A 22,459-nucleotide genomic window follows, 5' to 3' on the forward strand; every position below is an offset into this window, starting at 1 on the left:
GAAACCCACCACTGGTACACACTCACAAAAGTCAATTGAGTTGTACTTTATATCCTCACAGTTTCCCCCAAGCAGCTGCCTGTGGTGTTAGAATGAAGAGAAGAGATCTTTACTCTTGATTGTCTGATTCTCTCTCTCTCTTTCCTTGTCTTGGAGGTGACAGTTGTTGGATCCAAAGAATGAAGCTCATGAATGGGCTGTAGTAACAATAATCTATATATATAAAAGTGAAATACCACTCAAGCATCATTGTGAAATCACCAGAACTGTAAAGCCTACAAACTTGAAATTTGGCACATATGTTCCTCTTGGCTTCTAGATGCTCACTAAGAAATGAATTTTTGAAATGACCACCAGATCATTTGTATTTCTTATATGGTTATTAACACACTCTGACAATAAGGAGTTAGACATTCTACTCCCCCTTCCCACCTGAAAAGAAGTCTGTTTCTGGGGAGAGGAGAGGCCGATTGTAACTACTCATTAATTTTCAAGCTGTAAGTGTCGATTTATCAAACTCGATCACATAGTTTCCTAGGGGAGCAAGGATATCCAGCTAGTAAGTAACATACAGACAAGGGGAATTTCACCTAACCTGCTTCCAGGATGAATTCAACATCGATGTAGAAAAATAAAGTGAAGTTATTCTAAGGTTTTTATTTTTTATTTATTATGAAAATTCATCTCGGTGCTATTTGTTTCAGTTCACTAAAATACTGTTAAGAAATATTCTGTTTTTGATAACACATAAGAGTTCCAACTAGAATTTTATATTATCTTTTAAAAAAAATCAGTCTTGTCTGACTTAGCAAAAATTGAGAAACCAAGATTCAAATAATAATATTGTTTGAATCAATCAAATATATTCATTTGTAAGAGTTAACTATTGTGCTTATCCTTTGAAATACAAATATAAGCCAACTAAGAAGAATATAGTAACTGAAGGACATGTTATTAATAGACAGACTAAGCTGTAATTTTAGCAGACGGGAATTATATTAGCATAAATTAAGACAATGAAAAGGACAATTTTAAGGTCAAAACTTGTGATTGGGATGATTGGGGTGAAAGCCGGCATCTTATTTGGAAAACAAAACAACTTTATCTAAATCTTGTTTACTATCTTGGCCCCAAGGACAGTTGTGTTGGATTAGATGCTCTGTTGATTTAATATATTCAGTAAAACCTGCAATATGGAGGCACAGAATGAGATCTAAAATTGTTGAGCATCAATGTGCAAACGAGATAAAAGGTAATCTTAATGATTCAGACTGCCACATTATGCTTTAAAAAAAAAAAGCAGCTCTGCATCAATGTGCAATCTTTTCCAGTTCTTTGAACCTGGTAAAGCAATATTTCAATCTCATCTGATTTGGCAGGCTAAAAATAAACACAAGATTGACTTTTTCCTAAGTGAGACTGACTTTACAAAAATAATACATGCCTGATGAGTCTTTAATCTCCCAAGATCATTTTATATAAAAAAGTCAGGGGGTCTAGGAATATGAAAAGTAGTGAGGTTGCTTCTATTAATGGTTCCTTCCTCATATACATAACTTCACAATAACAGCTTCATTTTGAAAAGGTATTGCAAAGACTTCATATACATTAAATCAAATGTACCCTTAAATCAAACATCCACATGGCTGACAGGTCTAATGTCATGAGAAAAATTGCAATAAGACATACATGACACGTACTCAAGGATGTCACAAACCAACAAACCAGTTTTTAGGTACTTGCAAACCAACATCTGGGGGAGATATATAACTCACAGTATCTTCCTCCCCTATGTCCCCTGGAAGACATCCATAATGTCGTCATCATCTTCTTTTAAAGACCCTATAATCCCTTGAAGGGTGGGGGAGTCTAGACAACTGGATGGAGCTGAGTGTTTACTGGCCAGATGCCCTTCCTGTCACCAATGTGGAGATTTTTTTCAGCAGATATTTTCTCAGTGTGCCCGGAGAGAGAGAAATATCTGCCTCTACCTAGGATCGAACTCATAGCCTCCTGATTGTGAGGTGAGAGCTCCACCTCTAGGCCACCACACCACTCACACCCATAATGTCATGACTGAATCTCTGTGTGTGTGTGTGTGTGTGTGTGTGTGTGTGTCTTGACTCTTGGCAATTGCCTGGACAAGTTTCTGAGTTTTCTTGGCAAGGTTTTTTCAGAACTGATTGCCCACAGCCTTATTCCTAGGACTGAGAAAAAGATTGACTGACCCAAGATCACCACTGGTTTTAGCCTAAGGCAAGACTAGAATTCATAGTCTCCTGACTTGTAGCCTGACACTTTAACCACTACATCAAACTGACTTTCTAAAATTCTCTCACATGGATAGAATAAGGAATACTGTTTTAACATTGTTGATTTTACTACTGACATTGCCTTGTTAGCCTTAAGATTTCCATTGCTTAACAATAACAGCGAATATAAGCAAGTCTTTGTATGTCCTGTTATGAAGAGTTCAAGATGAACCTTTCACATCTGTGAAAGGACAAACTACTCTGAATACAGATGAATGTAATACTAGCATGGAGCCTGTGCCACTGTTCTGCTTGGGTGTGTTTAAAGTAACCACTGATATTTTACCAGAAAAATGAAAAAGCAGCATCAAGAGAAAGGAAATGAGACAGTTAGAGTTATCTAAAATTTTCTGGTGCTAATTGATATGTGTAGAGAAAAAGTATGCATAATTATAATAATTTCAGTAAAAACTGAATTTAAACAATATAATTTACCCCGTTGGAGAAGGTTTTGTGCCTAGTCAGTCAGTAACGTTGGTGGTCATCTGTATGTAAAACAGATGGTCAAGTGTATAGTTTGTAAAACAGACTATACACTTCTTTAAAGTAAAATAATGACCACTTGATTTGTATGCTTTGAAATTCCTGTAGATTAAAGATGTGAGGGTCCTTCTGAGACCCATTCATCTGGCACACGAAAGAAAGTGAGGCACATAAAAATAATAGACTGAACTTGAAATGCTGTCATCTTGACTTTTTTGGCCACCCTGCAGTCACCCAACTTCCAAGAATGTACTTCCTTGGGAATTGCCCTCAGCTCCCACTTTTCCTGCTTATAGAAAGACCTTCCTGTTCAACAATTTATTTTTAGTCTGAGTTTTGCTTAATGGTGGTTTTGACAATTGTGTGAAATTGTAAGCACCAATTGTTCTTAGTTTGATGCTTTCTGAATCTCGCTGAAAAGAGATGGAAAACGTCTGCAAAACATTGCTCCATAATTGACAGTGGTTTTAAATTGCATTGCAAATATGCTTAAAAAGCCTATTTACTAATTCACTCCCCCCACTCCAAATGTATATGGAAATTTGAAGGGCAGAAAAAAGTTCTGTACAGGGGGTTGGACTTTAAGATTTTCAAGATCATTTCCTTACATTCTATTTTTTAAAATTGGACATTATATGCGCCCAACTATGAAGAGTCTGTTTTGTTCTGCTTTGTGGCTTGGTCATTTTGGGGTTGGGCCTGATCAAAATTAAATGAAAGGGTAGAAGGATTTTGCGAAAATTTAGGATTGACTTGGATAAAGGTAGTCCTTGATTTACAACCAAAACTAGGACTGAAGCATCTGTCTTTAAGCAGTGAGTTGTTAAGTGAGTCACATCTGATTTTATTGCTGTAGTTGTTTAACAAATAATGAAGTTGATAAGCAAATCCAGCTGTTCCTATTGATTTTGCCTATCAAAAGCCTTCTGGGAAGGTCTCAAAAATGATTACCAGTGAGACCCCAGAACACTGCAATTGTCACAGATACATCCCAGTTGCCAAGCACCTGACATGACTGTGGGGATGCTGTGACAGTTGTAAATATAAGAACTAATTGTAAGTCAGTTTTTTCAGTGCCATCATAACTTTGAACAGTCGTTAAATGAATGGTTATAAGTCAAGAACTACCTATAGAGAGGTTCTACAGTTCTGCCACATGCAAAATACTTCTGGGAAGGAGAAATGGTGTCAGCTGTGAAAAAAAAAAGGGGGGGGGGAGGAGAAGTTGTTGAGAATCATTAGTTGGCTCCTATCCCTTGAGACCATTTATTCTTGTTACAGTAAAGCAAGAGTTTTCACCATGAACACACATGGGGAAAGTGTTCTAGAACTTTGGGAAGTAGTTGGAACCTTGGGAATACATTTTGGGCACAGTTGAAATGTGGAGAATATATTTTGTGCTCATTTGCAAAGTCTCTAATCACAAAATAGCTGCTATAGACTAGCAAAGCACGACCTTCATTCATTCTTCCCTTCTTTCTCTTTGGGCAGGGGGCCACGCCACAAAATGCTAGCTGTATCCATCCAATAAGTCTGTTTCTTTAAAAATAAGATAACAAAGCTTTAGGGGCTGCTGTGCAGGTTCAGAAGTTTGCTGGAAATAAAATAGATGCTAGAAAGCAGCACTTTGCCAGTTTCCACATTTTGTTTCAAATGAAAAGGTTTTATTTTAAGAAGTAAAATGTCATTTTAGGCTGGGAACGTAGAAGATAACAGGAGGACTGCTGAGGCATAATGGTGTCTTCATAGAGACTTATCTTCTACACATGTACACACTACATGCTAGTTGCAAATATCCAAGCTGAAAATCAATTAACAGACATATATACTCAGACTACATGTGTTTGCTATTATAAAAGAGGATTTTAGGATCAAATTTTTTGTGAGGCTATAACTTTTGTCAGATACACGCATTTTTGCAGTCAATAAACACAAGATTGACTTTTTCCTAAGTGAGACTGACTTTACAAAAATAATGCATGCCTGATGAGTCTTTAATCTCCCAAGATCATTTTATGATCTTTTTCCTAGACCCCCTGACTTTTTTATATAAAATGATCTTGGGAGATTAAAGACTCATCAGGCATGTATTATTTTTGTAAAGTCAGTCTCACTTAGGAAAAAGTCAATCTTGTGTTTATTGACTGCAAAAATGCGTGTATCTGACAAAAGTTGTATCATCTCCGAGTTAGGAGCATGTATGTTTAATTTAGATATGGGTGTCATCAATCAATCATAATTTTTTCTTTTGAAACCAAGAGAGGAAAATTGAGCATTTCCAATGTTTCATGAAAATACTTTGGCTAGATTAAGAGCCGAGGTGGCACAATGGTTAGGGTGCAGTACTTAGAGAGGGCTGAAAGCCCTATGAAGCGGTATATAAGTCTAATAAATAAATAAATAAATAAATAAATAAATAAATAAATAAATAAATAAATAAATAAATAAATAAATAAATAACACTTGTAGGTTTGTTACACTTCGGAATGCTATAGACATATTTGTTCATTTTCTGTAATTTGGAAGTGAAATTATGATTTGTTTCTGTTTTAATTTTAATTACAGTTGATGCGAGCCAAGGATTTTATATTATACTTAGAGGCTCTGTTAAGCCACTGACAAAGTATTACAAAAGACTTATTGGAGGAAATTTTATTTCAGTGCCTCCTCAGGCAACTTCTGTTACAAATGAACCAAACCCAACCCAGGTAGCATCATCTGATATGGTAAGTTTAACAGAGATCTACCATTAAGCAAGTATTAATAGAAATATTGAAGGTCAAATTAGGTCCCTTACATTTTCCAGGACAGCCCGGATCTGACCACACTGCAGTCTGAATGCGGCCTGTATGCCTTGCATTTGATACACCTGCTTTAAATGCCTTTATTAGAATTGGTTGCATGCAAGCCCAAATTTGTTAGTATATTTTCTTATGCATTTTCATGTTTTAATGAGCCTTTTGGAAACAAATTTTATGTTGTTTTGTGTTACATTTTTCTTATAGCTCTGTTGGAAGTGAATGTGTATACGCATTGCAATGCTGCCTTATACGCATGTATATTTTTGTTATTTTTGTGATTTTGTTATTTCTCTGGTTCATACAGCTCACATTTATAATATTTTTTTAAATTATAATTGTACTGAAAGTTTAAAAAAACAAAAGTTTGATTAATACAAACTAAGTAAGTAAAGAAAGAGGGAAAGAAAAAAGTAGAAAAAATAGTAAAGAAAGCAAAAAGAAATGAAGGTGATTTCTAATCATCTTTACAGCAGTTATAAATACAATTGTAGTTATATTTACTGCTTTTTCTAAAGTTATATCACAACTCTATTCTTTCTATAATCTAACCTATATAATCATCAAAGCCATAGCTCTTAAATTGTGTTTTACAAACACACAAAAAATTATAATTGCTTTCCAAGAAGCAATAAATATAATATTGTTTTCTCTGTAATCAAACAGATCAATTTTGCCATCTCAGCAAATTCTATCAGCTTCATCAACCATTCCTCTGTTGTACTTAATGCCAGATCTTTCCATCTTAGTACTACAATAATCTTGCTGTCGTTATCATATATAAAAACAAAGTTATATGACTTTTTTTTACAACTGTTTATCTACCAGCTCCATGAAGAAAAGTTCTGGTTTCAGATATACAGTTGAAAGAAAAAGTATGTGAACCCCTTGGGATTACATGGAGTTTTGCATGAATTGGTCATAAAATGTGCTCTGAACTTCATCTAAGTCACAACAATAGACAAACACAGTCTGCTGAAAATAATACTACACAAACATTAGATGTTGCCATGTTTTAATTGCACATAACATGTAAACATTCACAGTGCAGGGAGGAAAAAGTATGTGAACCCCTAGCCTAATGACGTCTCCAAGAGCTAATTGGAGCCAGGAGTGAGCCAACCTTGACTCCAATCAGTGTGATGATATTGGATGTGTTGCTGACAGCTGTTCTGCCCTTTAAAAACACACACCTGTTGTGGGTTTACTGGTTTCAAGAAGCACTGTCTGATGTGAACCATGCCTCACAGAAAAGAGCTCTCAGAAGACCTACGATCAAGAATTGTTGACTTGCATGAAGCTGGAAAGGGTTACAAAAGTATCTCCAAAAGCCTTGATGTTCATGTGTCCACAGTAAGACAGACTGTCTACAAATGGAGAAAGTTTAGCACTCTTGCTACTCTCCCTAGGTGTGGTCGTCCTGTAAAAATGACTGCAAGAGCACAGTGCAGAATGCTTCATGAGGTAAAGAAGAATCCTAGAGTGTCAGCTAAAGACCTACAGAAATCTCTGGCACATGCTAACATTTTTGTTGACACATCTACAATAAGGAAAACATTAAACAAGAATGGAGTACATGGAAGGACACCACGGAGGAAGCCATTGCTGTCCCCAAAAAAATATTGCAGCATGTTTGAAGTTTGCAAAAGAGCACCTGGATATTCCACAGCACTACTGGCAAAATATACTGTGGACAGATGAAACCAAAATTGAGTTGTTTGGGAAAAACACACAATACTACGTGTGGAGAAAAAAGGCACAGCACACCAACATCAAAACCTCATCTCCACTGTAAAACATGGCGGAGGGAGCATCATGGTTTGGGGCTGCTTTGCTGCCTCAGGGCCTGGATGGATTGTTGTCATTGATGGGAAAATGAATTCCAGAGTTTATCAAGACATTTTGAAGGAAAACGTACGACCATCTGTCTGCCAACTGAAGTTCCGCAGGGGATGGGTGATGCAACAGGACAATGACCCAAAGCATACAAGTAAGTCAACACAAAAATGGCTTCAACAGCACAGAATACGCCCTCTGGAGCGGCCCAGTCAGAGTCCTGACCTCAACCTGATTGAAATGCTGTGGCATGACCTTAAGAGAGCGATTCACACCAGACATCCCAAGAATATTGCTACACTGAAACAGTTTTGTGAAGTGGAGTGGTCCACAATTACTCCAGATTGTTGTGCAGGTCTTATCTTCAACTACAAGAAACGTTTGGTTGAGGTTATTGCTGCCAAAGGAGGGTCAACCAGTTATTAAGACCAAGGGTTCACATGCTTTTTCCTCCCTGCACTGTGAATGTTTACATGTTATGTGCAATTAAAACATGGCAACATCTAATGTTTGTGTAGTATTATTTTCAGCAGACTGTGTTTTTCTATTGTTGTGACTTAGATGAAGTTCAGAGCACATTTTATGACCAATTCATGGAAAACTCCACATAATCCCAAGGGGTTCACATACTTTTTCTTGCAACTGTACATGAACATTTTAAGTCTTCTGTGTCAATTTGAACTCATAATCCACTGTCTATTTTGCACCAAGTACCTACACTAAAAGTCAATTAAAAATAAACAGGAGAGAAGACAACAAACATTTTTGTCCCATTTTGTATTCCACAGGGTTATGTTAGATTGCCATTGACAATTATTTGCCCTTTTAATCTTACTCATCTAGTAGCATTCTCTCCAAAATTATTATTTCCCAAAACTTTGAAAGGAAAGACCAAGTTCAAATTGTCAAAGGCCTTCTCTGCCTCTAAGAAAATCAGTCTGACGTGGTTTTCATTAAATTGTTCCAAATATTCCAAAATGGCTAACCCACTTATAATAAATTATTCCTTTTAGGTAAAAACTCCCATTGCTATCTCATGGATAAATTCTTGCAAAATTATTTTGAACCTTTCAGCCACAATCATTGTAAAGAATTTATAATTATTATTCATTAATGATATCAGTTGACAGTTTCTTGTTGAAGTCAAATCTTGCCCCTCTTTAGGTATTAATATTATATTAGCCTCTTTCCCCCTTTCTGACATCTTTCCTTCTGTAAAATGGAATTCATTATATTTTGTAAAGGTTATAAAAGTTAATCCACAAAGTATTCAGCCATAATCCATCTGGTGTAGGCAATATGAACCAGATATTTTACCCTGTTTTAGCCTTTTTTATAGCTTTACAAACTTTCCTTATTGTTATGGGTCCATTCGTAATCTGTTTCTGTTTCTCTATAATCTTCAATAAATTTCGTTTCTTTAAATATTCATCCATTTTCTCCATGGAAATTTCTTCTCCTTTGTATAAATTGGGATAAAATTGATGAAATACTATTTGCATGCACATATTGTCTGTTATCACAGTATCTCCCTCCTACAGTTTCCATATTCTCTTCATAATTTGTATGCCAAATTGTGAACATTGGTTTACCTGCAAACTCAAATCTTTTATTTTGCGTAATACTTTTCTCTTAGTGTTAAAATTGATAAATGTCCCCCAAACCTAATTTGTTGAAAAATATTTGCCTTCTTTTATTTTTCTTTTCCCTCAATCAAAATAGCTTTAATGTTTTTCTACCTGTCCTTTTTGAGTTCACTATTATGTTGTATGAAGTAACGTCTCATGAAAGTTTTGCTTGTATTCCAAATTATTCTTACATTTGTATCTTAATAGTATTTCCATAAAAGCTATTTAAATTTATTTTTATAATCCTCCAATATTGCTTCTTTTGTAACAGCATTTCATTCAACCTCTATCTGAAATAACTGGGTTTTCTTTAAAGACTAAACTAATTGCGTTATTATCTGAAAAGATGTCTTCTTAATTAATTAAGAAAATTTATGTGGTCAGAGAAGTAAGTATATTCATGCCATTTTATATATCCATGCATCAACAGGCTTGAAATTGTCCATCAAATTAAAAAAAAACCTTGTGTAAATCTTGTGCAACTAATATTTTCCTTAGAAGTTCTGTTTACTTGTGGAGAGATCATTCTAATCTTTCATCAAACACCATTTTTCATAAGAAAACCCATCAGTCTGTCCTTTGTAGAACATTGCTTTATCTTCATTTGGAGCATAACTTCGATAAATATCAGAATCTTAACCCAATGCAAATCAACTTCCACCCCCAACATATTTATCATGCTCATCAATCAATATCACTTCTGATTGTAGTTGAAGGATTTTATATAAAACAATTTCATTAGTCAGCTTTATAATCTTGATCTTGCAAATTTCAAAGTCAACTGTTATGTCCACTGACGGAACTTTCCCTTTTTCTTATTAGCAATGGTTTTGGACTCCTTGAGGGCAAATGATGTTAGTTCATTTAAGTATAAGTGGTTCAATTATACATCTTTAGATCCCTGAGATAGACTGTTCATGATACATTGCTACTACCTATCATCCACACACATGTCCCCACCTTATGCTAAGAGCTTTTTCTTGTATTTGTTAAAGAAATTAATCATATGGACATAAAGGCAAATAGTCAAATTATTTGAAGTAAATATAATTTATTTTAGTTAAATGGCAGGGTCTGCATCTTTTTAAAGATAATATAACTGAATGAGAAGGATGGAAGAAATAAGCACTGTAAACTTGTTAAACACAGGAAAAAGATTAAAAATCTGAAAATTAATTTAGTATTGGAAAAGAACATTATCTAAAAAAAATAGAGATATGATTCAGCTATAAGTGAATTTGACATTCTAAGCAACAGCAACATTTGAATTTTTGTCTCTTCTTGTTTTGAAAGTGTACTGATTTGACTGTAGAGAATATGGCTATAAAACCATGTCTGCAATCTTCTCTGATAAAGGTCACTATTTAAGAATGTATTTCTAATTGGGGATGGACAATAAAAATCAGTCTGACTTGTTCTGTGGATTTAGTTTCTTTCTTCTGGTAAGGATATGTTTACAATTGAGATGGACAAAAGCAAGAAAGCAATTTTCTACTCCATTTTTCAAATGGTGTTTATAGTTGCATCCATCTGAAATTAGCTTCAGGGAGATGAAAACATTAACTTTTTGCCTAATGGTAAACACATTCTTTAATATTTACTTATTTTACAGCATTTATATACTTCTCCACTTAAGGACAATGTAGATTGTACTATACACAGTTTTCATGGTTTTCTAAAATGTCAACAAGAAGGAAACAAGTATTGTATGCATTTGGGAACAGTGTGTCCTGCAATATGGGAGTAGTTATAGGACATGGCTGCCTTCATTGTTCTTTTCTTTATCAGACTTCTAAAGGTAACCTTAATAGGTTACCTTTAGAAGTCCAGATACGATAGACAGGATTGTCTTTCATTAGGCAGTCCCGGGGATAGGTTACCGGCAGGCACTAGTGCCGGTTCGCTCATGAGCATGCCATGTGCGCTTGATGCGCATGTGCAGAAGCAAAAAACAAGATGGTGGTGTCTAAGGCACTGCCTGAAGAACCAGTTCAGGGGTGTGTGGAAGGTCTGGGTCTCTGCCAGTTTCAGTGACCCAGGCCATCAAACCACTACCGGTTCGGCCAAACCAGTCCGAACCGGTAGGACCCCACCACTGGGCAGTCCCTGACAGAATGGGACAATTCACCACAGCCAACTTGTCACAACTATTTCTCCATGGCCATCTCATTACAACCAACTCACTGCAGGACAATTTGCCATGGATAATTCTAGTGGGATAACTCAATGCGATAAATGTTATCTGCCACTGTTTCTTCGACATTATTTGCATTTTTCCATCAATGGAAATGAAGTCAAAGAAACAGTGGTGGATAATATTTATTGTGCCTAATTATCCCATGTGGAATTATCCATGGCAAGTTGTCCCATAGTGAGTTGGTCGCAGTGAGATCGCTGTGGTGGGTTGCCTACAGCATGTTGTCTTGGGTCCATCCCTGATGTGATCTATTGTTTTCAGGAGGGAAATTCCAGTGGCAGCAATGACTAAATCCCACTTCCCACGAAGTGGTACCTTGATTTCCTTCGACCCATTCATCACTATTGTGGGACATTTCAGTGATTTTATACAACTATTAAAAATTTCAGCTGTCATCATGAGTATAAACATCCAGGATATATGTTATTGTTTTGCCTACAACAAGTTGCAGAAGTGATAAAATACAGTATATAAAACTGATGTATATAATAATTGTGTAAAACATAAAGGAATATTGAATATTAATTTCTATTATTTCTTTTTAATTATTTGGGAAGTTTGGTGTAGGTTGCTGTTTTGGGACTTTCGTACCACTGCCTTCAAAGATGAAATATGATATACTTTGTATTCTGACAGAGGAAAATTGTGATTTTATCAAAATTCCATCCATCAATTACTTAAGGGTAAAAGAGGTAAACATTTTGCATAAGAATGAAGAACTTGTGACTCTCCTATTCTTGCTGATCTTCTGTTCCCAGTGTTTTCAGCACAGGGTTTATAGCATTTTGCCAATGTCCAGAATGCTATGGCTTCTTAGAGTTACTTATTTGTTTAAACTTGTTTTGCATTTTCGTCTTTGAATAAAATCCTGAGTGTAACCCATGAAACAAAGCATACTGCAACAGCTGGACACTCAATTTTCTCTCCCCCCCCCCAGCCACAGACAAGGAGAGAGAGTCAGAAAAAGAAAAAGCAATAGAAAACCCACTAAGCTGTTATAAGCTCCTTAAATTTAAAATGCATCCTCATATACTTAAAATATTGTATTCAGTTTATTATTATTATTTTATAAAGTACTTAAACATCCCAAGAGAGACATGAGCAGATCCTGGACAATTGATGCTACATTCCTATTTTTGGTAATCAGAAATTGGATGCTAAGTATTGTATGAAGCAGCCCCCTAATGAACATGTTTGAATGACTGATAAGGTGGTGAAAATTAAAACATTCTTTTATCATACTTTCCAGGCTTCCGTCCACTAGAAAAAAATGCTGGATAAAGAGTCAATTACTTTCACCTAAAGAATCCTGATTAAACTGGTAAAGGGCAAGCTTTCCTGAGCCTCATTTTAAAAATGCACAGCATAAATGAGTTCATTCATTTTCAGTTCCAAGAGAGGCTTCATTAATTTAAAGAAACCAATTCAATCAGTGTCTTCTCCCCTTACTATCAATCTGTATTCCAAGGCTTTATCACTAACATATCTGCCTTTCCCAAACATATCTGATGAGGGGATCTGAACATTACAATTACAGTCGATCCTTCAGCAATGATGCTGAGGACATGCTCTGATATCTCTATACTTTCCAACATTCATCATGGCCCAAATTAATTAATAAAGGCCAGATTTTTCCAACTTGGTAGCTCCAGATATGTAGGTAGCATTTTAGACTCACTTGTCTTGAGGTCTTCTAGTCTCTCTTCCAGATCCCAATAGGTAATTTTGGCTTGGAATTGGTTGAAGGAGTTTGGAAGGTACAATGAATACTAAGTTAAGGCCCTTATGAATGGGTTTTGCCTCTGAAGGAACTAGCAATGGCTGCCAATAATATTGCTAAAAAGCATTGCTTCAAGAGATATTATTGTCCTATCTAGACTTAAATAATCAGAGACTGATTTTTTAAAAAAATTTACACTATTATTTACATTTCTATTGCCTTATTAACATACTCCTCCAAGTGAATTTGTATTAAATCGGAGCAATTGCCTTTTGACTAACATTGCAGAACCCTCCATGGAAGTGGTCCTTGAAAAATAAAACCAGTTACAATTTATTTCTGTCCTGATGGATGCATTTCCCTCCACATCTATGTGAAACCAACATTCCAGAGGTGGTGTTCAGCAAGTGCTGACCAGTTCTGGAGAACCGGTAGCAGAAATTTTGAGTAGTTTGGAGCACCGGTAAATACCACCTCTGACTGACCCCGCCCACATCTATTCTCTGCCTCCAGAGTCCCAGCTGATCGGGAGGGAATGTGGATTTTGCAGTAACCTCCTCCTGGAGTGGGGAGGGAATGTGGATTTTACAGTATCCTTTCCCTGCCATGCCCACCAAGCCACGTCCACCAAGCCATGCCCCACCAAGCCACACCCACAGAACCAGTAGTAAAAACATTTGAATCCCACCACTGCAACATTCATATCATTGAGTGAAACCATCATTCATATTATACACAATCATGGGAGAGACTTGGCTTATGTTATTCAATAATCAATAGACATATCTAAATACAGTGTCACACAGCTACTTTTCTAATTCAACTCAATCTAAATACTTTCATTCTAATCAATATATTAATATGTTAGAATGAAATTATTTCATAAAAATATTAAATTATAATGTCATAAAAATTATGCTGACTAGAATTCTTATTAAATGTGAATCCCATACTTGATTCCTTCTGGGAGTCCTTCCTCTCTGTTCTTCCCATTGGTTCTCTTTTTCTTACGCTTTTAATGCTTTTACTGCTATCTAAAACTGAAACTTTCTTTCAGGAAATAGCAAAACATGAGCAGCATGCCAAAGAAGTAGTAGTCCGTGGCTCTCCACATTATAAAAACTGGCCGCTGATATTTATATTTAAGTTAACTGCTCAGTTAAAATGGAGGAAGTTTCCAAAAGACTATGGTGAGTATAATTTAATATGCATTTGAGCATCCATATTGATATGAAAAGAGCCAAGGTGGCGCAGTGGTTAAATGCAGCACTGCAGGCTACTGCTAGATCAGCAGTTCAGTGGTTCAAATCTCACCGGCTCAGGGTTGACTCAGCCTTCCATCCTTCCGAGGTGGGTAAAATGAGGACCCAGATTGTTGGGGGCAATATGCTGACTCTCTGTAAACCGCTTAGAGAGGGCTGAAAGCCCTATGAAGCGGTATATAAGTCTAAGTCTACTGCTATATCCATATCAAGATCATGACCTAAACAAGAACCTTTAAAATAATGTACAAAGGGCTACACCTTAAAAAAGTGGAAGGGATACACTTCCATTATATGGAAGAGGTCATGCAAAAAAACTAAATTTAATTTCTATCTCAGATTAAAGTATTCAATTTTCCATGAATCCAATATTTCTCCCACTTGACACCCCTGGGATTAATTAATTTCCAGAATCTCTACAGAGATTCTCAGACATCCAGGTCATGGTTGTCCCAAAGGTGCTTGCTCAACAGGCAACTGGATTTTCTGGTTTTTCTTTGAAGATGTTTCGCTTCTCATCCAAAAAGCTTCTTCTGCTCTGCCAGATGAGAAGCAAAACGTCTTCGAAGAAAAAACAGAAAGTCCAGTTGCCCCTTGAACAAGCACCTTTGGGATAATTTCCAAAATGTAGAAAACTGGACAAATAAGCCTGTCCCAGGTCATATTTAAACAATTGCACATGCCTATAACTGTTGGTTTGCAACAAATATGTAATCCAGAATCCAATTCTTGTTCCTTGTGATTGTTATAATAAGTTACATGAAAAAAATAAATTGATTATGTATTTTTTCACATGCAATCAATAATGAGTTGGGAATGGAAAATGCAGAGTGAAATAACACTCTTTTATGCTTTCTTGAATTGATTATGGGGAAATGGAAGGAATTAGATAAAAATTGTCCTTTTAAAAGTAATTTTCTTTTGGCATCATCTGTAGCTTTAGCAATCTTTCTCTGTATTTGTGTATGTATGTAGAAATAAAATATGACATTTTCATATGACTGAACAAGGACTCTAAGTATCTACTCTGTAATCTAGAATGAAAGATAAAAGTGAAAAATATCTTTAATTAATTATTTCAAAATGCTTATAATCCATTTTTTTTGCCATGACTGTTGTTCAGCTTGATTATCTAATTGTCTCACAGTGTGTTTACCAATACTTAACAGTGTTGGCTGATAAATTGGATTTTTAAATGCTAAATTCCATACAATACTTTCGTTGTTCAAATAATTTATATAGTTACTCTTTTGTCTGATCTTATTAAAATCGTAATTTTCAATTGCTTCCATTAACTTCTAGAACATATAAATTTGTTAAGGATAAGCAAGTCCTTGTTCAAATAAGTAATAAATAAATGTTGCATTCCCGTCATGCAAAAAACCTTTGAGAGACCAATGCATAAACATGAAAGTAAGAATGTGGAAATCTCTCACTAAAATAAAACTAGTCTTAAGCAGCAGAATACAAATAGTCCTCAATTTATGACCACAACTGAGCCCAAAATTTATGTTGATAAGCAAGACAGTTATTAACTGAGATATATTCCATTTTATAACATTTCTGGTCAGAGCTGTTAAATGAATCCCTGCAGTTGTTAAGTCAGTAATACGGTTATTAAGTGAAGCAGGTTTCCCCACTAACTTTGCTTGTCAGAAGGTAACAAAATGTGATCACATGACTCTGGGACACTGCAGGCGTCGTAAATATGAGACATGTTGCCAAGCACTGAATTTTGATCACATGACCATGGGGATGCTGCATATGTGTGAAAAATGATCATATGTCACTTTTTTCAGTGCTGTTGTAACTTCAAACAGTCACTAAATAAACTGTTGTAACTTGAGGATTACATGTACCATATTTTGGTCATTTGAAGACCTGTCCTGGAAAAAGAGGCTCAAATGATACCCTTCTTAAAACAGGCTTTCTTGCACATCAGACTGAATCTCAATACCTCTAAAAAGTGAGCAACCCCCCACCCAAACCACAGAAAGACTGACAGCATCAATACTAAGGGAAATTGAGTTTCAAAAGGGCTAAAAAATAAAAGTAAAGATGGTATCATTACATTTTATTTTTCTTTACTGTTGAGATTCTATCTCTCCATTTGCCTTTCTGAATGTAATTGTTCCCAGCCAGCAATTCCATTGCTAATCAAATAATAGATATTTGCTCAAAAAAACACATTTAAGTTAGTTTTCAAAGTATATTTCCAGAACACAGAAACGTGCTGTTAGGGTCCTTTCTCTCAGATTTAATGAGAGACCTCTACAGTCTATCTGCATGTTTTTGCATTGATCTCTCAAATGTTTTTTGTACAACATTCAATGGGGAAGGCAACATTTCTTTTGAATCTGGAAAAGGATTAGCACATATAGTTGGTTTAATCACATCTGGTTTTTATCTGGATTTGGAATAGAATAGAATAACTGAGTTGGAAGGGTCCTTTTAAGTCATCTAGTCCAACCCACTGCTCAAGCACGAGAGCCGAGATGGTGCAGTGGTTAAATGCAGCACTGCAGGCTACTTCAGCTGACTGCAGTTCTGCAGTTCGGCTGTTCAAATCTCACCGGCTCAGGGTTGACTCAGCCTTTCATCCTTCCGAGGTGGGTAAAATGAGGACCCGGATTGTTGTTGGGGGCAATATGCTGACTCTGTAAAACGCTTAGAGAGGGCTGAAATCCCTATGAAGCGGTATACAAGTCTAAGTCTAACTAAGTCTAACTAATCTAAGCACGAGTCCCTATACAATTTCTGACAAATGGCAGTCCAGTTTCTTCTTGAAAGCTCCCAGTGACAAAGCTTTTGAAGGTAAGCTGTTCTATTGGTTAATAGTTCTCACTGTCAGAAAATTTCTCCTTATTTCTAGGTTGAATCTCTCCTTGATCAGTTTCCATCCATTATTCCTTTTCTGGCCTTCAGGAGCCTTGGAAAATACCGTATTTTTCAGAGTATGATGCACCGGAGTATAAGATGCACCAGGATTTTGAAGACGCAAATTAAAAAAAAAGTTTTGGCACTCTGCAGACTTCCCAAAATGGCCCATTTTTCATGAAAATGGGTCCATTTTTTTAAAAAAGGGCATCAATAGCCTTTAGGAGGCTTGTAGAGTGCTCGTGGGGTCCCCCCCCCCAAATGAGCAAAACAAGGGCATGCATAGCCTTTAGAAGACTTATAGAGTGCTCTTAGGGGCTAGGGGGGGCAAAATTTAGCAAAAAATGGCCCGTTTTTTGTTCATTTCTTCCCTCCCCCGCCCCCAGTATAAGTCTCCTAAAGGCTATGCATGCCCCTTTTTTGCTTATTTTGGGGAGGAGGGGATTCAGGAGACAAAAAAATGCTGTATTCATTGTATAAGATGCACCCAGATTTTCAACCTCTTTTTTGAGGGAAAAAGGTGCATCTTATACTCCAAAAAATATGGTAGGTTGACCCTCCCTCCTCTCTGTGACAGCCCCCCAAATATTGGAACATTGCTATTACAACACCTTTGGTTCTTCTCTTCACTAGATTAGCCATGCCCAGTTCCTGCAACCATTCTTCATATGTATCTTCACATGTCAACCTTATTTCTAATTTTTTAGTAGGAATCTACTACCTTTCCTGGTACTATGAATTGGATTTTATTATTCTATAACAAATTACAGAGAGCATATATGAACATTAAAAATATAGTTGATTGTACATTTGTTAATGAGACAAATCACATAAGATGAATAGGTTTAAATTACGGAATGTTTTGCACAACTATGGATTTGCTAGTGTGATGAGAGGAACAAGATGGAAATAATTCATCCATGAAAATTAACAGTATGCTTAGTGAATAGTTCAATACTGGGATGCCTGATATTATCCCCTTGATAAATTTTCAGATAAATTTTGAGTGAAGTTTAAGGTGTTCTTGGGAATGGGACATTAGAATTTATGTGCAGTATTTTTGCAGATCATGCTGCTTTATTGACTGAAAACCTAAATGATTTGCAGGAAATGTTAGACTGATTAAAGCAACATGAACTATAGATCTGAAATTAATATCTCATAGACCAATGTGACTGCACTTGAGATAACTGTGAGTTATATTCCATTTTTCAATAACACTTACTATTAGTTCTGAATCCGCAAACAGATTTCCTTTTTTCTTGGAACTAGAACTGCAAATATTATTGAATCATTGTTTTCAGACTGCTTTGGAAGCTGTAGGTAGGTAGGTAAATCATTACGTCAATTCAAATATAACAGTAAATTCTGGCTTATGCTAAAGGCAAAATAGATGCAACAAAAATGATATAAACCTGTTTTTGGTCCTTTGAACCTGTCATAGAGAGTCTTTACTGTCAATACCAGATATTAGGGATTATGAAATAAGTAGACCAAGAATATTTGAGAAATCAATGTTGGAAAAGATGGATTTAAAGAATCTTGAACAGAGGTGTCAAACTCAATTTTATTGAGGGTCACATCAGGACTCTGGTTGACCTTGGTGGGGCATGGCTGACTGGGTGGACATGGCCAGTTTGACACCACTCCCCAAACTCCTCTTTGCATTGGGTACACCGGGCCGAAGCCATGCTGGTTGGATATTTCCTCTTTACATTGGGTAGACTGGGCTGAAGCGATGCGGGTAGACCAGGCCAAAGGCACACTGGTCCGATGTTTCCTCTTTGCATTGGCTAGACTGGCCCGAAGCGGCACAGGTAAACTGGCCCGAAGTGATGTGGGCCAGCCCCTTACATTTTCTAGGATGTTCCCATGGGCTGGATCCGGCCCACAGGCCTGAGTTTGACACCCTTGATCTAGAACATAGTATGTGTTCTAAAGATAAATACTGGCCCAACAATGAAGTTTTGAAATATATTCAGCCCAGGTATTTTGTATTTATACTAGACGTTTTGGGAAACAATAAAGAAAAAATCTAATAGCTTATTAAATTTCTTTCTACTAAGTTCACATAGCACAGAATTTCATGATCTCACTTAGAAATTTACCAATTCATTTTGTGAAATTTAGGAACAGGTATCTGACATATTACTATGGTTTAATCCCCATCCCCCTTTTTCGCTTTTGTATGAAAACACTTCCACAAATGCATTGATTATTATGTATCTTTAATTTGCAATAATGTTTTGGGATGAAAGGTGGTGCATAACTGTAAAATATGACTTTACTTCACTCTGCTTAATTGGGAGAGCTGCTTTATTGTCAATCTCCCAGGAATCAGGTTTAGCCTAATGAAAGTTAGCTGCTTGGAGCTAAATTCTTAAAAGGCCTCATGTCATATAGAGTGTAATTATACAGCCTGATTTATTGCATGACTAAAAGATGAATAGTGCTCAGTGATTATCAAAAGAGAATCTTTAAAACTCTTATCATCCATCCATCATCCATCAATCCATCGATCCATCGATCCAGCCATCCTATTTGTATTCCATCCAATCACCAAAGTCTCTAGGTTCTCTCCATCCAATAAAATAATACATTAATAAAAAGAAAATAAAACCAAGAAATTCAAAATTTATTCATTTTTTTTTAAATGAAATCATTGATATAATTTTGTGATTGCAATTCTTCTTCCTTTGGAGCACCCCCTCCACATTCTGTTCAATGAAAGAAGTGAGACTTTCCTAAAGCCCAGGAGGAATCAAACTGATCAAATCTCTATAGGATAGGAATTCCAAACTGTGGGGATCACACAAAACCTACTCACAAAGCCCTCTATGTAATGTATGTGAAAATGACCTTGAAGGACAATGGGAAGATATGCTGTCTAGTACACAATCAAATAAGAGAAGGGGAAGCCTTCAGTAGCCTAACAGTTAGAAAAAGAAATATAGAAAGGATCAGAAAGTTAAAACTGATAGTGGGAGATTTGTACCTTCAGACTTGCACACGTCCATTAATGTAGCCTTATAATAAGGTAGAACTAGCTCATCTAGTCATGTTTCTTCTAATTTACCTAGAAGATTGACACTATGAGATGGCAATTATATAAGCATGGCACTTGAAGGGAAATGACTCTATCAATTCTTGTTGCAAAGAATGCAGAAAATAGTGGGCTTGCAGTAAATAAAGCCTTTAGCCATAGCCACAGCCAGAGCTGTGATGGCTAAACTGCATGGCACACAGCACCCTCTCTGTGGACACATGAGCCGGCATCCTAGTTCAGTTCTACTACACACCTCCTGCTGACCAGCTGGTCGCCTGGTCTCTGCTGTGCATGCGCAGGTGTGTGCATGTGCATGCACAGGAGTGGGATGCATGCAGGGGGCCACACACACATATGGGGGCATGTGCATGGGCTGCACATGCATGCATGCAGGGTGGGGCACATGTGGGGGGTGCCTGCATGCACAGGGGGCAGGGACATGCACGTCACCTGCATGTGCATTGCATTTTGGGGGGTTCGGGTGTGCTTTGGGCATTTGTTCCAGAAAAGGTTAGCCATTATTCAAAGAGGGCTTTGATGGTGATAATTTTTGCCAGGACAAGTTGGTATGAAATCAGTAAATTAGGAAGAAAATCCAACCCACAATGACTGATGTAGCATCTCAAATCATTAAATCACAGTGGCTTGATTTGCTATGCCAATTTTCTTGCAAATAAATAGGTGAATTTTCCCCACACAAAATCAGCTAGCTTATTTAAAATTGAGGCAAATAACATACACTGATCACAGTTGTTACCATGAGTTATTTTGAAAAGTTCTCAAAAGTCTCTAGTGAGTTACTTTTGTCTGTTGGGAGTGGGGGATAGAATGAGGATTGCATTTCATTTCAGTAGATTATGGTATCTTAGAATGCAATATGATGCTTTGGTTAGAAATATTAGCTATTACTTTTGTAAATATTAATACTTGCCTCCTTTCTATTGCTATGACTTTTTTTAATTCATGACTTTTTAAAAATATTCTATAATGCCATTGCATTTCATTAATGATTGTAATGTATAATTTCCTACACACAGTGAACAGTATATATAGTGATAAAGAACACAGAAACAATATTTCCAACGTATTTCATAAAGAAAATAAATATTTTTCTTTGGAAATAGTTTTCATGTGGCTCTTCTCAAAATATATTTTCATTAAAACAAGGCTCAGTGATTTTTATTTGTTTTATTCATTGACTATTGACTACCTTAAAAGAAATAATATTTATAATAACATGGCATATACAGGGAACTGAATGCAAAAGTATTTTAAAATAAAAAAACAGGGAGGAATTTATTAAAATTTTGCATTGATGCAAAATTTAAGATGTATATAAAGACAATTGAAATAACACCAAGACAAGCTTCTGAAAAATGTAATTGATAAAACTGATGGTTGAATATCCGACTCATCAAGTCTAAATTGTAAAAACTCAGCTTTGAATATCTGCAAACTGCTGTAGATTTGTAAAAACAAAAGTTACTGCTCATTGATGCATTGATACATTAATGCTTTTTGTGCATTATATTTTTTTTTGCTACACAATTTAACATGGTATTTGGTTCCCCTCTTCCCCATTCTTCCCCATGAAAATCTTCAGTCTTGTCATTATCATGTAAAATTGCTTTTGGAAACAGATTCTCATGCAAATAATTTATGTTTGCTAAGAGTTGATAATGATGGCACAAAGTCAGTCAGTCAGGTTGTGTGGAGCCATGAAACTGAAGCTAAGATTTAAGAAATCTTGACAAAGCAAATAATAACATGAGATCTTGCAAAATAGGTATGTTGCAGGTACTAACAGTTGGGGACTTTCATTTGGTGGGTCCTAGGAGATGTATCTTTCCTGCCATGGTGCCTGTTGTATGGAATATTCTTCCTCCCAAAATTAGATTGGCTCCATACTTTTTGTTAATTAAAAAACCCTTGAGACTTGCCTATATTCTCAGGCTCCCTGAGACTCTCAGGCAAACAGAGACTGCACTGTTTTTATCCTCTTTTGCCTAGAATTTGCATTTCTAGCTTTTGTGATGTTTCTTAATATGGATTATACATTTTATATTTTTGTTTTTATTTGTTGTCTTTACCTGATTGTTTTTCACCTGCCAGAAATAGGTGGGCACATAATTTGGTTTGTAGATGAACAAACACGTGACTTATGAGTCCAGTCCCTATGAGAATCTTCTATATTATCAAAATTCCTATTCTACAAATGCTCCTGAGCTACATTAATAATCTGATAATCACAAAGGCACCCTTGTATTATCTCTGAGTTACTCCCATGAGCTTATTGAAGG

At 36.2% G+C, this 22,459-nt stretch overlaps 1 protein-coding gene across 1 annotated transcript in view; it reads left to right on the forward strand.

The window, feature by feature from the left end:
* Positions 1–22,459, forward strand: part of CNBD1 (cyclic nucleotide binding domain containing 1) — a 118,831-nt gene that overhangs the window by 66,961 nt on the left and 29,411 nt on the right. The window contains exons 6-8 of the mRNA XM_032222282.1: positions 5,361–5,521; positions 11,812–11,946; positions 14,032–14,164. Of these exons, the coding sequence (XP_032078173.1) occupies positions 5,361–5,521; positions 11,812–11,946; positions 14,032–14,164 (429 nt within the window). The remainder of the gene's footprint in view (positions 1–5,360; positions 5,522–11,811; positions 11,947–14,031; positions 14,165–22,459) is intronic.

This window comes from Thamnophis elegans, chromosome 8 (assembly GCF_009769535.1).
Source record: "Thamnophis elegans isolate rThaEle1 chromosome 8, rThaEle1.pri, whole genome shotgun sequence".
In the NCBI taxonomy this organism is placed as follows: domain Eukaryota; kingdom Metazoa; phylum Chordata; class Lepidosauria; order Squamata; family Colubridae; genus Thamnophis; species Thamnophis elegans.